This window comes from Sphaeramia orbicularis, chromosome 4 (assembly GCF_902148855.1).
Source record: "Sphaeramia orbicularis chromosome 4, fSphaOr1.1, whole genome shotgun sequence".
Lineage (NCBI taxonomy): Eukaryota > Metazoa > Chordata > Actinopteri > Kurtiformes > Apogonidae > Sphaeramia > Sphaeramia orbicularis.
The window spans coordinates 35,534,148-35,547,281 of record NC_043960.1 but is presented as its reverse complement, the minus strand read 5'-3'; the positions used below and the strand labels follow the sequence as shown (position 1 = coordinate 35,547,281).

The following is a 13,134-nucleotide window of genomic DNA, read 5'->3' as shown; positions in this document are numbered from 1 at the left end:
AGAACACGTTTCAGTATCGTCCTTCTTATGGCTGAAATAATTCTAGATAACTGATATTGCTTTTCTTTTTGGCACCAAGTCTTCATTTTTGGTGATTTTCTCTTGTTCGTTGCTCATTTTTCAATGTTGCTACCAGTGACTCACTCCATGTGCAGGGGCGTGGTCTGCTTCAGCAAACTGATTAAGAATGATTGTGATTGGTGGATCGTTGTGTGCCGTGTGTGTCAGGTACCCAGGTTGAACTTCGATTAGAACACATTGAGTTCATTTGCCTCCTACACTGCAGTACCTGCAATGTGACTATTGTGCACACGTACATTGTGACAACGATGCTCAAACGATATATTGTGCAGCTCTAGAATATATGTATATATGTCAGCCCTGCAATTAATGAGCAACATATCCAGGGTCTGCTGTAGCTTTGCACTTTCGAGGATTAAAATCAATGAATGAATGTTAAAAAACAAACCAACAATGCAGAATAAACAATACACCCTGGAATTTCATTTACAACATTACAAAGTTCAACACCTGGTATATTTAACTCTTTCAGTGCCATGGGCCGATTAAATCGGCTTTACGAATACAACCTTTAAAGTGCCACGGGCCGATCAGATCGGCTTTGGAGAACACGCCATATTTGTGTACAAACAAACCATCCACCCCCATTTCTTTCTCACATTTCGATGACGTTCTTTCTGTGTCCCCCTTTTGAGACCAATCAGATGGGAATTTGAGGTCACGCGACCGAATAATATTTTTATATCTTTTTAATGTTTCTTATTCTCCGGTGTTTCATCAGAGGGAGCCCTCCATGCCGGGGGGCGGCTGTGGACTCCGGGGGCTGTGGCACCTTCTCTCACTGGGGTCCGCTCCTTTCTGGTGGGTGGGGGTCCCAGTTGGCCCTCTCCCACTAGTTGGGATGCGGGGCTGTGTTGCTGGTGCCTGGTCGCCGGGGTCGGTGGCTGCCTCCTGGTGCGGATGGCTCCCTGAAACAGCGCCTCCTAAATTGATGTTTTACTTTTACTTGTACATTTTTGTTCTGGTCTACCCGTGCTCAGTCAGTCTTCTTAAGTATGTGTGAGCTTGTGGGTTTGCATGTATATATGTGTGTGTGTGTGTGTGTGTGTGTGTGTGTGTGTGCGGGTGGGTGGGGGGCGGTACTGATTTTTAAACTGATATGTAAAGCACTTTGTGCTACAGTTTTTAATGTATGAAAAGTGCTATATAAATAAAGATTATTATTATTATTATTATTATTATAAATTATGCAAATTCCGATCAATAATGAATCGGCTGCGTCCGGTGCGTTTTGAATCTAATCAGCAATCGGTCGGATGTTACCGAGCGGTTTCCTGCAGGATTCTTCAAATATTATAAAAACGACGCGAAATACTGAAAAACGGCCAAATTCTGTGGCACTTTCAAGGCTTATTAGCCCCTTAACTGTCTGGCACCGAAAGAGTTAATAATGTCTTAACATAAATTTATCAGATTCGATTCAAATTGCGTGTTACAGAATAAGACAGATTATTAGAAATTGTGGGTGTTATTGCATCATAAAGAGTTACATTTTGCTGTGTTATTACATAATTCAGTGTTTTTCATAATGCACTGTTTCACAGCTTCGGTCCACATCCTATCAGTGTCTGCATTGTACCTGTCCTGACTGCGTTGCGAGCCTGATTCACAGTCATCTGAGAGCTGATGTGCATTGGAGCCTTTGGCTGTTGACCTGTGGCTGTCTGAGCTGCTGTTACCGCCACCACAGGCTGGGGGCTTGCAGATACAGCACTAGAACACACAGTGAGGGGTTTGTTGAAGTCCGGCCCAGGTACGATGGCACCCAGGGGGGCAGACGAGGGGCTGACAATGGTGACACCTCTGCCAGCCTGAGTGCACAGGCTCAAGGGCACTTTGGGCTGGGTGCTCCCCGATGCTGTCCTGAGGGGAGAACACATGAAGAGGTGTAAGAGGAAAACATTACACCAACTGGATGATGTTTACATCTTACAAAACATATTATTGTTCATTTCATGTTTACAGTGTTTATGAAATGACATGTTTATGTTAAGTCATTACTGTTTCTAATTGGCCCTCCTTTTATTAATAAAGGATTTTGTTCTGCTCTTACAAACTAAAACCCAACTATGAAGAGCATGTGATTTATTCCATGAAGGACCACACATCAGTTTTTTAAAATGTAAACAAAGTCAACTTGTGTTTTGTTGTAATTCCAAGCACCTTAAGTTCCCACCAAAAAATGCAAGGAATTAAAAGCTTTGATGTATTGGAATTCTTCGCAGAGCTTGAGTGTCTCTAACACATGGGAGTCAAACACCACTATCATCTGACAGTGGATTCCATTTAAAATAAACAAAACAGGCAAAGCTCTTGACCTGTGGCTTTATGAAGCTGATGCTCAACCCACCATTTGCGTGACTTCAGTATAATAAGTGACTGACCTGCTGACTGGACTCATGTAGTTTCCAGGGAAGACTCCAATCTTGCCTGTGTGCATGGAAGTGCCTTTGAACCAACCATCCTGACACCGTTCAAGCACCAGAAACATCTCTCCCTTCCTCAGCTCCAGCTCGTCCTCCTTACGGGGAGTGTAGGGGAACATTGCCACGTAGCTAAATCAAACACAAAACAAAGACATTTGCTAAAGACCAAAGCAAACATGGGATTTCACTGTAAACTCCCTCCTGAAAATAACAGCAGTTTAACATTTTCCACATCAAGCCATTTGTTCTGGATTTATCCCGCTGTCTAGCTGTACATCTGTCATCATCTCCACTGAGACCCTCCAGCAGGGACTGTGCCCTCTGACCCAGAGAAAATCAGCACTGGAGGACAAAACAATTTGCGGGTCATCTCTCTACAGTGGAACCTGGGTCTGGCATGGCAGTCAGCGAGAAAGGGATTCTCAGCTGGAATGTTTTCAGTCTGATTTTGTGTCGTCAGATGAAGGGAACACGGATGTCTCAGAGCCCGATAGGTTGCAACGCTGACACAGACAGCAGCAGGAGAACAGGCATGAGTGTAATTCTTATCAGGTGTGTGGCGTCTTGGAGGAGTAATGAGGGTAAAAGGGTCAAAAGTCAGAGGTGACAGAAAGGATCTCCAATGAGACCCAGGAGAGTGTCAGACCACAGGCTTTGACCCCATCACCTGTGCACGAGCTCACACTATGCAGCCCCACACTGACAGCTGTGACGGGGGGGGGGTCGCAGACAGATAAAGACCTCCCCCTCTTAACTGAGCATGTGCAGAAAGGCCCAGGGCCATCGGTGCACAAACTGCTTCTGACATTTCACTGCACATTTAAGAAGAGCACATATTTTAGTGTGGGACTGTTTTTATAACTCACACTGTGGGTCTTTGTCTCCCAGTTTGGTCGCTTATACTGGGGGAGGGTCTCTGTCCGGCAGCCAATGAATATGCAGCTCCGCCAGCAGAGGACTGAGGGGGAGGTGGTGGGGGTGGTGGGAGAGCATCCTGTAATAAAAACAAAAAAACAAACAAAAAAATAAGATAGTTGGAAAGTGCTGTATGTTTAGAAAACACACATCCATCACCTATTTCCTGTCACTACAGCAGAACAGACAAAAAGTAACAGTAGACCCTCAAAACAACAAAGAGTGGATGTTACATAAGTGGAGAAACCAGTTTGTTTATCATTAACAAAAGGGGGAAAGAGAATGAGGGATCATCTGTTATCTGGGTTATTCCCTCCAGTTTGCTGACACTGAGGGAGAGTCTGGTTTGGCAGTCGCTGTACTCTTGTCTCTGACTTCCCCTTGCGACTGAGAATCTCCTATTCTGCTTGTTTGTTTGTTGCTAGGAAACCACATAGCGAGATGTTAAATCCATTGCAGTATTTAATTGGGACCATATGAAATGAAAAACTGTGGGCACACTTCAGAAAGAAACCCAAAGCAATCCTGAGTGAATTTATCTTGACTCACTTGTTTTCCCTTGTTGAACGTCTGTAATGACAGAAGGGATTCAAGTTTCTGACTTGTAGTGGCGAATTAGCACTCTTTTATGCTTCTTGTTTTCAATTTGCAGGATTAAAATTAAGATGGAATGAAGCACAAGAAAAACAACACAACCATGTAACAGTGTTTTATTAAGCTGAAATGATGACTCCTACACCTAAGAACAGACAAGTCTTCCCAAGCTCGACACTGCAGTGAGCAGCAGAGTAATAGCTTCCATGACACAATGGGGGAGGAGAGTGGCACTCAGACAGCCCTGTGGTATGTGTATAGGCCTATGTGTATGTGTGAGTGTCGATGTGCGTTTTGGTTCACTGCTGACGCTTGGGCTGAGATAATTAGGTTGCCTGCAGGCTGGAGAAATCATCTGTACAAAAACATCATGTAGGGTTCCCAAGTGAAGCGGAGAGCTCAACCTTTTGTGTACACATTCCTGCTCATTCAGAAACTCCACATGCCAGAGCATACGCACAGACAGACAGGAAGTGTGAGGGCTGTTGTGTAGGCTGTAGGGATTTCTTGACATTTTCGTTGTACTGATGTTTTTTTTCCTACTACAAACAGGGAGCAGCGTGTTCAGTAAATAAATTTGTACCGTGAAGATGTCACATTAAGTTACAAAGTTGTGGAAGAGCAAAGAGATCTTCTCTAAACAGGCTGAGCCGTGTTGCTTGCTAAAAGCTGATTTTCTGCTGTTACATGTCACATTTTTACATCGACTCAAACTTGTAAAGGTGCAGCAGTGGCTCAGGAAGCAGAGTGGGTCATTCAATAATGCCAGCACATGCAGTTTACTCTGTTAGTCAGGTTTGTTGGAACCATTGGTGTAAGTTATTCAGTCTGCTAAATATTCAAGATGAAACAACATGTCATTTGTGAATTTTATAATCATTTAGTTGGTTTGGCATTGTGATTTCAAGATTTAACACCCCAACAATATTGATGTAAGAGACCTGAAGATTCCACCTACCACAGGGATAGATGTGTAACTTGTCTCTGAGGGAAATGTGAAGACCGTTGCCGTAGTGACAGGACTACTAGGGGGTGGGGTCACGATTAGCCCAGTTGTGCAAATGTGTACCTGTCAAGAGAAGAGAAAATTGAGCCATCAATAGTATGAAGCGAGTCTGATTTTAAGCTAAAATGAAGAATAGAACAGGATAAACAGCGGCAGAGGGTATGAAACCTGCATCGACTCTTTCTGAGGCATATGTGGAATGTTTGATGAATTTTTAGTATTGTACAAGACAACACCTTTTAAATATATACCAACAGTTGTGTCAAAATGACTGTTTTCACAACAGTGTTCTTATCCCTGTGATCCAATTGGCTGATGAAGCTCAGGTGACCAGCCAGCAGAATATCACACTGGGCACATAAAGAGAGGTGGCCTCACCAACCCGTACTCAACATGAGTCACGATGGTGTCCTGGTAACAAGGCCATACTGTTGGACACCCAATACCTCCCTGAAGCTTGTGGTTTCTACATGCATGACTGCTCCAGACAGAGCCGCCTCCTCTTAAGGTGAACCTTTGATTCTTTCTTCCCCGCTGCCTTATCTACTGTGCACCAGGTGTAGCCAGGAAAAGCTAAATGTAACAATGTGCTTATAAGTGACAGTGAAATGACTGCCTGTAAATTGTGTGTATACGCACACCTTGTGAGTATGCTGCTGTAAATAAAAGCATTTGCTTTCATCAACAGCCGCCCGTTTTCTGTCCTTGACAATTGCTCATCTTGTCTGGTACACTGGTAGAAGGGAGGGGTGCTCTTTTCTAAGACAGACAACTCAGCCCCCTAGGCAACTAGGGCTTACCTTTGTTGTTTTTTTGTCTGGGTGTTGGGAGGAGAGAAGATGAGCAGAGGTGAAGGGGGGTTGAGAAGAAAGGGGTTGTGCCGTGCCTGGAGAGACTCTTGACAGTGTTTTTATTAAACACAGTGATCTGTAAATCAGACATACTGCTGGGCCTGTTGTCAACAGGGGAGGATCGTTTTACAGGTGTAAACAGAAGTTTCTTTAATTCTCTAACTATCATGATAACCATTAGTGGGGAAACCAAAGTCTGGAGTCATTAAATTACACCTTTTGCAAGGAAAGAAAAATAAATCACTGCGACATGAAAAGGCTTTGGTCTGGAAAAAAAAAAAAAAAAAAAAAAAAGACGGAACATCCTGTCGAGTCACTATACTGTCGACACATCTCATTCATTGTAGATTAAAGATTAATGGCTACGCTTAATGGGGAGGTAGCTGCAGGAGAAGGCGGCACAGCTGATACATACAGTATGAAGTAGGGAGCCAAAGGCCAGCCTCAATACTGTCTCTGTGTTTATCAAATGATCATAAAACAGCAGCTACAGTGAGGACATATTTACAAACATTTAAAGTCACTTTAATTTTGAAATACTTAGATGTAGCCCCTTCACCTTAGAGACTTTAAGCTTGTTCTGAAAGTTACTGGTGTTTGAAGTCTTATTATGTTAAACCTAGAGGGGATTATTTCTAGATATGGACTATACTTAGTTTATTCATAAACAACATGAAACAAAAATGCACTGTTTATACATTTGTTTGCAGTGCTGCAATAGATCCTTGCTGATGGACCACTGGTAAATCTGTAAGAAAGAAAAACCTCTAACAAATGATGAATGTTTAATTCATTACGCTTTCATAGTCCTACATGCACATAAAAAGGATACCAACTACTTGAAAACAGTCCAAAGGAGTACACTGTTATTTTTATCCATTAACTAAGATTACTGGACTTGAACAATGCATTACACACTGTTCCACAAATACCTAGCCTGGTCCCTGTTCACTTAATGATTTTCAGCAGGAAGAAGAAATGACTTTAAAGCTCTGGTTGGCTGTACACTTGTCCTGCCTGTCTGTCTGTCTTACTATTAAACACCAAGTCAAAGCCAATCTCCTGGGACTGACTTCCATAAAGCAGCTGTGAGTAACTGTAATTCACGGTTGGTGTGGAAACCTTGAGGGCTAAGCTGGAGTCGTTTTTGCGGACGAGTGGAGTCACGCACCCATGACTTCAAACGCTTGGATGGAGCAATGGCCTGTTTGGTATGATGAGGAAAGGGGAAGTGAGTCTAACTGCTGACAGAAGATGCTTTTAAAGAGCAACAAACATCTTGTGAAAACAAGAAGGGCCCAAGCCTGATACTGTTTCTGTGTTGTGTGATTGTGTATTGTTTGATTCTGTCCTTGAGTTCTGCAATTACACACCACTGAATAAGATAGTGACAAGTCATGTGGTTAAGAGAGTCTTTTCAACCTGTTCACTGGGTTAAAGAATGTCACAACATGCCTAATAAATTCTCAATATACAGCTATCCGTGTGAAATCCTTGGTGGACTCCCTGTACGTAATTCAAGCAAGTATGATTTAATGGTTAAATGAAGAGTGTTTCCTTTGGGTCATTCAGCTAATTCTAATAGTGATTTTATTCTCCACAATGACTACAATATGTAGAACAGGCAACACTGTTGTCCTATAACTGTCTCTTTTTGGTGGTGTATCATACCTGTGAAGGTGCGCTGCAGGACAGTCCCCCACTGATCTCCCCAATTCGGGCAGCAGCTGTGGGGTTGCTGGAGCTGATGAGAACAGGTCCACTAATCTCCATGGAGTGGCGCTGAGGGGGAGGAGCTAGCATGGGTTTGTGGGACATGGTCAGAGAGGTGAAGGAATGTCGCTTCTTGCTGTTCTTCTTCTCCCCTGCACGCTGGGCACCATTGCTCTGGGGCCCCGAGGAGGCCCCCTCTCCAGAGTCTCCGCTGGAGTCCGACGGCTTGTCCAACTCTATAAGCTGCCGAGCTGCCGAGTTGAACTAGGAGAGAGGAGGAGGTTCAGGGCCCAATGAGGAGAGGAGTAAGATAGAAAGAGATAAGGTGGTGATAGTAATGTTTGTTATAAAGTTAATTATAATGGATCTTTTATCTTTAACTAGTCACTAGAGAAGAAAAGCAGCAGATTAATCCATCAGATCTTTACACTCCACATAGTAAGTCTCAGGGTGCTGACAGTTCTAATCCAACGGTGCAACTGCTGCCATTGCGACCCTTTCAAGCACCGTAATGTGTGACTGGAAGGTAAAAATCAAAGCAACAACACTAAAAAGGTTTCAGTTAATCACAGGGTGCTCTCACTTGCTGTCACACATTGCCCCAAGCTGCTCCCTCTACTTAAGACATAAAAGGTATAAAAGCTTAGCAATTTCTTCCAATCCAGGAGAAAAACTGTGCAGGTTCATCAGTGACATGCCAGCACATTAAGCACAGAAAGGATTAAGTAGAATATACAAGGTGAGGAAGCTTAAGCTCATTAGATTTAAGACCACATTTAACAGCACTTGTAGATTACTGTCTGACTAAGTCAAAGGTCAACAAAGGCTACTACAGCCATGACAAAACTGAGGGGCATATGCAGAAACAAAAACAGCTTTTTTTGGTTGCAATATTTGTTTATGACTCTTCTCTATTTGTTAATTAACATGAACATGAGTGCACACTTTGGAGTCAAGAGAAATCAAAATATCTTATTCTGTTATTGTTACTTTCTCACTTTTGTGAAAATATATACCCTGACAAGTATCGTGCATACTGTGTCAGTAAACACTTGCTTTGGTGCATGAAATTTGAATAGGTTTTGTACCTGGATAGAATACATAAGAAGAGAATAAAGAGAGCTGTAACAGCTTCAGAATGAAATGAACCTCTTTAAACAAACCTCAACATGCATCTGTGATGCTTCTATCAACTATCGTTCTCATGCAGGTGTGGCAGATCGTTTCATTTTACCGAATACATTTCCCAACAAGATATATTTTGTGCTTGTTTATGCTATCCATATTGATGGAAAGCGAACAGTCTGACAGCTTTTAGGGGAAAATGTTTAAAAGGACAGAGATTTATACATTTAGTCTGGATTATCCCACATACTTTTAAAAGAGAGCTGTATAGCTAGGGGGAGTGTAAGACTGTCACAATCTAAAGCTTCAAAGACATGTTTAGTGGTTTTATGAAATATAGGAACATATCAAAGAGAGTGGAATAGAAGTATTGCACAGATTTTGCAAGATGTGGAAGAAAAAATGGTTGTAACATTGTTCAAAGGATCTCAGCATATTTCTAATGTTCAATATGCATTTACTTTGTTAATGACTGGTGCAAACTGTCTTACCTCAACATATGAGATGGGAAAAATTCCAATTTTATCTCCCAGCATTCCCTCTGCCCAGTTCTCATCCACTCTGCGTATCACAGTCAGGATATCATCCTGAAATTTGAAACATATAGAGTGTTACATGAAGGAGGAGAAAATAGTTATGGATACTGCTTACTAAGTGTTTCTTGTCCTCGAGGAACAAATACTGAACTGAAATAATGAGGCAGGGGCGTTGTTTTATTAAAGAGAACATGCCCATGAGTAAAATGCCAGTGTCTCAGACATGACACTAGGTTTGATAAAACCACTTACTAAGCTTGGTTCTGTTTGTGCTCATGTGGCACACATGACCAATTGATGACAGAATACAACAACATCAAAGTATGACCCCAAACAGCTGGACAGTGACCAGCTATGGAACCACACAATTATTGTAGCTGAGCCGTGCCTGGCTCTGTCTGGCAGTTTTCTATCAAGCTTAATTACAGCTGTTCATCAACAAGCCTGGCTCACAATCTAAACAATTTCTATGGGCGTTTCAGCTGACAACGCTTACATTCTCACACAGGAAAACACATAACTTGAGAAAATGAATGCTTACAAGACAGAGTGTCAGAGTAATGAGAGGTATTTTTATTTTACTACAGTCAACACGTGGCAGAACTGGGGGGGTTGGTGCAACTCCTGCTGCTGTGTCTCACCTTAGAGAAGGGCAGACAGTCTTTGTCTGCCTCCTTATCTTTAAGCTCAAAGTCGTACAGAGCTTTACACTGAGGTGGTGGCTGCGGCAGCGGCTTGATAACTTGCACAAAGTTGGTGGGGAAGAAGCCGTGGATGCCTCCCATCTCCCCATGGTACCAGTTTTCATCCACTTGCCGTCGTAGAATGATGATGTCACCTTTGCTGAACTTGAGGTCCCCTGGTTCTTTGCCATCATAGTTGTAAAGAGCCTTGGCACAAGGGAGCTGAGGTACACCCTGTAAGCAGAGTAAGAGTGAATGAAAACAAGCACAAAGCCTAAGGCAATGTCCACAATAATATTTTTTATTTTAGAATGTAGAATGCTTCAGGACTTCTGCTGCATTTCCACTGAACATCTGCACTACTCTGGCCTTTTCTGGCAGTGTAGTCTGAATGGACAGATGGGAAAATTTTGGTAGGATAATGTAGAAACCGCTGCCTGATAAGTTCTTATCGGTAATGACCTATTCTTCTCGGATTTGTAGATATCCTCTCCCATTTCCAGCTTTGTTATGAGCCCTGCTGGTCATGAATAATACATTTTATGCACGTTAGAATGGTAAGAGAATGTTTCAGAAACTTTGCTAAAATGCTGGGACTAATGAAGATCATTATTATTTTAAAATGATGTTTTTAAACTGAAAACATATCAGTGTGGATGTAGCCCATTTCCCACTTCTCTACCACAAACTCAACAGTGGTGAGACAGCTTTCAAACAAAAAAGTTAAGAGTAACAACAGAGAATGAAGTCACTCCGTTAGTATGACAACTTTGGGAAAATATTTTGCTTTTCCCTTTCTGAAGTTAGGTTTGATATACGGTGAGAAAATGGGACACAGGCTTACTTCAAAGATGCAGCATTCATGCAAAATTAATCACCAATCGAGAGCACACTTCCAGAAAGGTACAAGAGTGGTGCTAGCAAACTGTGGAATGGAAAATATTGAAAGAGAAAAACGCAACAAGGCACTGCAACTTAACAACAATCTACAGCATTCACAGTCTTTTCCTGTATCAACTACAAAGCAAGCACAAACATATGAAATAACACCTCATTTCTGACACTTTACAATAAAAGTTTAAGCAAATCTGCTCGTTTTTTAAGACTCTGTAAGTTGTTCTATTTGTGCTGTGATCATCAAAAGACCTACGTAGTGTGTTGACAGTCAAAGGGTGATGAGCCTCGCTGGTTGTGACTAGCTGACTAACGCCTTCAGAGGGCTCAGGGCTCTGTCCCTTTATCTTGCAGAGGGTGTTTTTGTATCTCAGCCTGCAAGTCCTGGAGTCCTGAAAGGCCCATTCAGAGAATGACAATCCAGGAAAAGAGGGGACAGCGAGTAGGGGGAGTAGCAGGATAGAGAAGCATCAATGTTCTCCATTCAGGGTGGGTGTCCATGAGGAAGGCTCCAGTCCAAACCAAACCCCCCACCATTTATCCCAAGTGCAGTTGGACATCCTTTGCAGTGATCAGAATCACAAACACTACCACCTGACTGCATCTCAACAAACATACTGGACAACATCGACAGTGACATGAAAAATGGCTACAGTGTATGCAGATACAGAGAGATAAAGTAAGCCTGAGAGAGAGGGGTTAAAGCAGAGTTTGGAGCAGGCTCTGCAGTCTTGTTAAAGACTAATGAACCGTTTAAAGGCTCAGAGGAGAATAAAAGTACAGAATGAGCAGTGATGGTGAGCCAGGGTGACATTACCCTACTGCAGAGAATCACACAGCCTGAAGCGCAGAGCCAATCGGTCTCTGGCTCTGCTGGCCCAGCCTGTAGCAAGAGAGAGGAGGGAGGAGGGGTACTGCAGCCCCCTGCATACTGCACTAGAACTGGGCCTCCTTTCAGGGGGGAAAACTGGCTTTTGAGCCCACCCAGGTCTGGCAGAGAGTTTTGGGATGAAAATGAAAATCAAAGTGGAAGTGCTAACATTTTTGTTTCAAATGACACCACACCAAATCAGTAGGCTCTGATTGATTTGGTGAATGTGAAAGGCTTTTCACCCTGGCGGTGTGAGAGTCCTAAGTGACTGTTTGTACAAGGTCAAGGCTTAATAAAACATTTAGTAGCAGCACCATGACCAAAGTCAGCATTGTTATGTAATGACTTTTACACATGGTAAAAGTCATTGTCCTCATAAAATGTTTAAAGCAAATGAAATCTTGCCTGCATATGATCCTGTAACAGAGAAGCACAACCTACTGAATGTACTCAGCATTAAAATAAGGTTAACCACTCAACAGTGGTTTCTGCTTTGCGTTTGTAGGATGATGACCATGCTACAACAAGTCAAAATTCAAATAAAGCAGTAGTATAAAGATAAGGTACAGATTGCAGATTTGCACAAGGTGTAAAAGTGGCCTTCATGGCTTCTCCTCAGCTGGATTTTCTCTCTCCATTTGGGCTTCCAAAAAGATCAGTTGCACAGCAGTGATACTTGTCTATCCTTTATTTGATTTAATTGAAAATGAGTAAGTAAACAAAATTGGCTTTAGGGTTAATATCCGGTTTGCAGCCATGGAGACACTGGTGTGGTGGCTAAATGAGCCTTCATAGAGCAGCAGTCCTCTGGAGAAGAGCAGGGACAGTAATTCTAATAGGAATGCAGATACAAGACATAAAGACACAAGATGTGATTAGAAATAACACATAATCATACACACTATATGTGCATGTTAGCCCTTTAGATCATCATTTTTGCATGGATTTTTTTCTGCAGACAAACCCCGGTACAAATTCAGGTGCCAATACCAGAGTCATGAAAATAGGATCTCCACCAGATATATTTGTCCTGATCAAATTAGAGGCAAATGCAATTTTTCTTTAATCCACTTTTCCAATTGTTTTCTACAAGTGCGCTAAAATTTATGGTAGTAATAAAAATACAGCATATAGTAAGCCACAATTGGGATGCCCTAATTCTCTAATGAGAATCTGTGGGCCTCATCTAATGACTTCTAGCCTCTTTAAAAATTTAAAGTGCATGATTACACACAATGGCAATATTCCACTTGGATCAAAAGGCAGCTGCAAACCACAAGAGGCTCATGGTTATTTATTTTGCAGCCCCCAACAATGTCTGGATATAATTTCATGTTCACTACAATTTATGCCATGTTGATCCCGACAAAATCAATGTCAAATATGCAGTTGTAGGGATGTAGATGAATGGTTCACTGGCTCAAATATTTCTGAGAACA

The 13,134-nt window shown here is 42.3% G+C and overlaps 1 protein-coding gene across 1 annotated transcript in view; it reads right to left on the bottom strand.

Annotated features, from left to right (window-relative positions):
- sh3rf1 (SH3 domain containing ring finger 1) overlaps positions 1 to 13,134 on the bottom strand; it is a 38,805-nt gene that overhangs the window by 5,012 nt on the left and 20,659 nt on the right. The window contains 7 exon segments of the mRNA XM_030131513.1: positions 1,661 to 1,944; positions 2,466 to 2,636; positions 3,374 to 3,501; positions 4,975 to 5,085; positions 7,545 to 7,850; positions 9,203 to 9,298; positions 9,889 to 10,164. Coding sequence (XP_029987373.1) covers positions 1,661 to 1,944; positions 2,466 to 2,636; positions 3,374 to 3,501; positions 4,975 to 5,085; positions 7,545 to 7,850; positions 9,203 to 9,298; positions 9,889 to 10,164 — 1,372 coding nt within the window.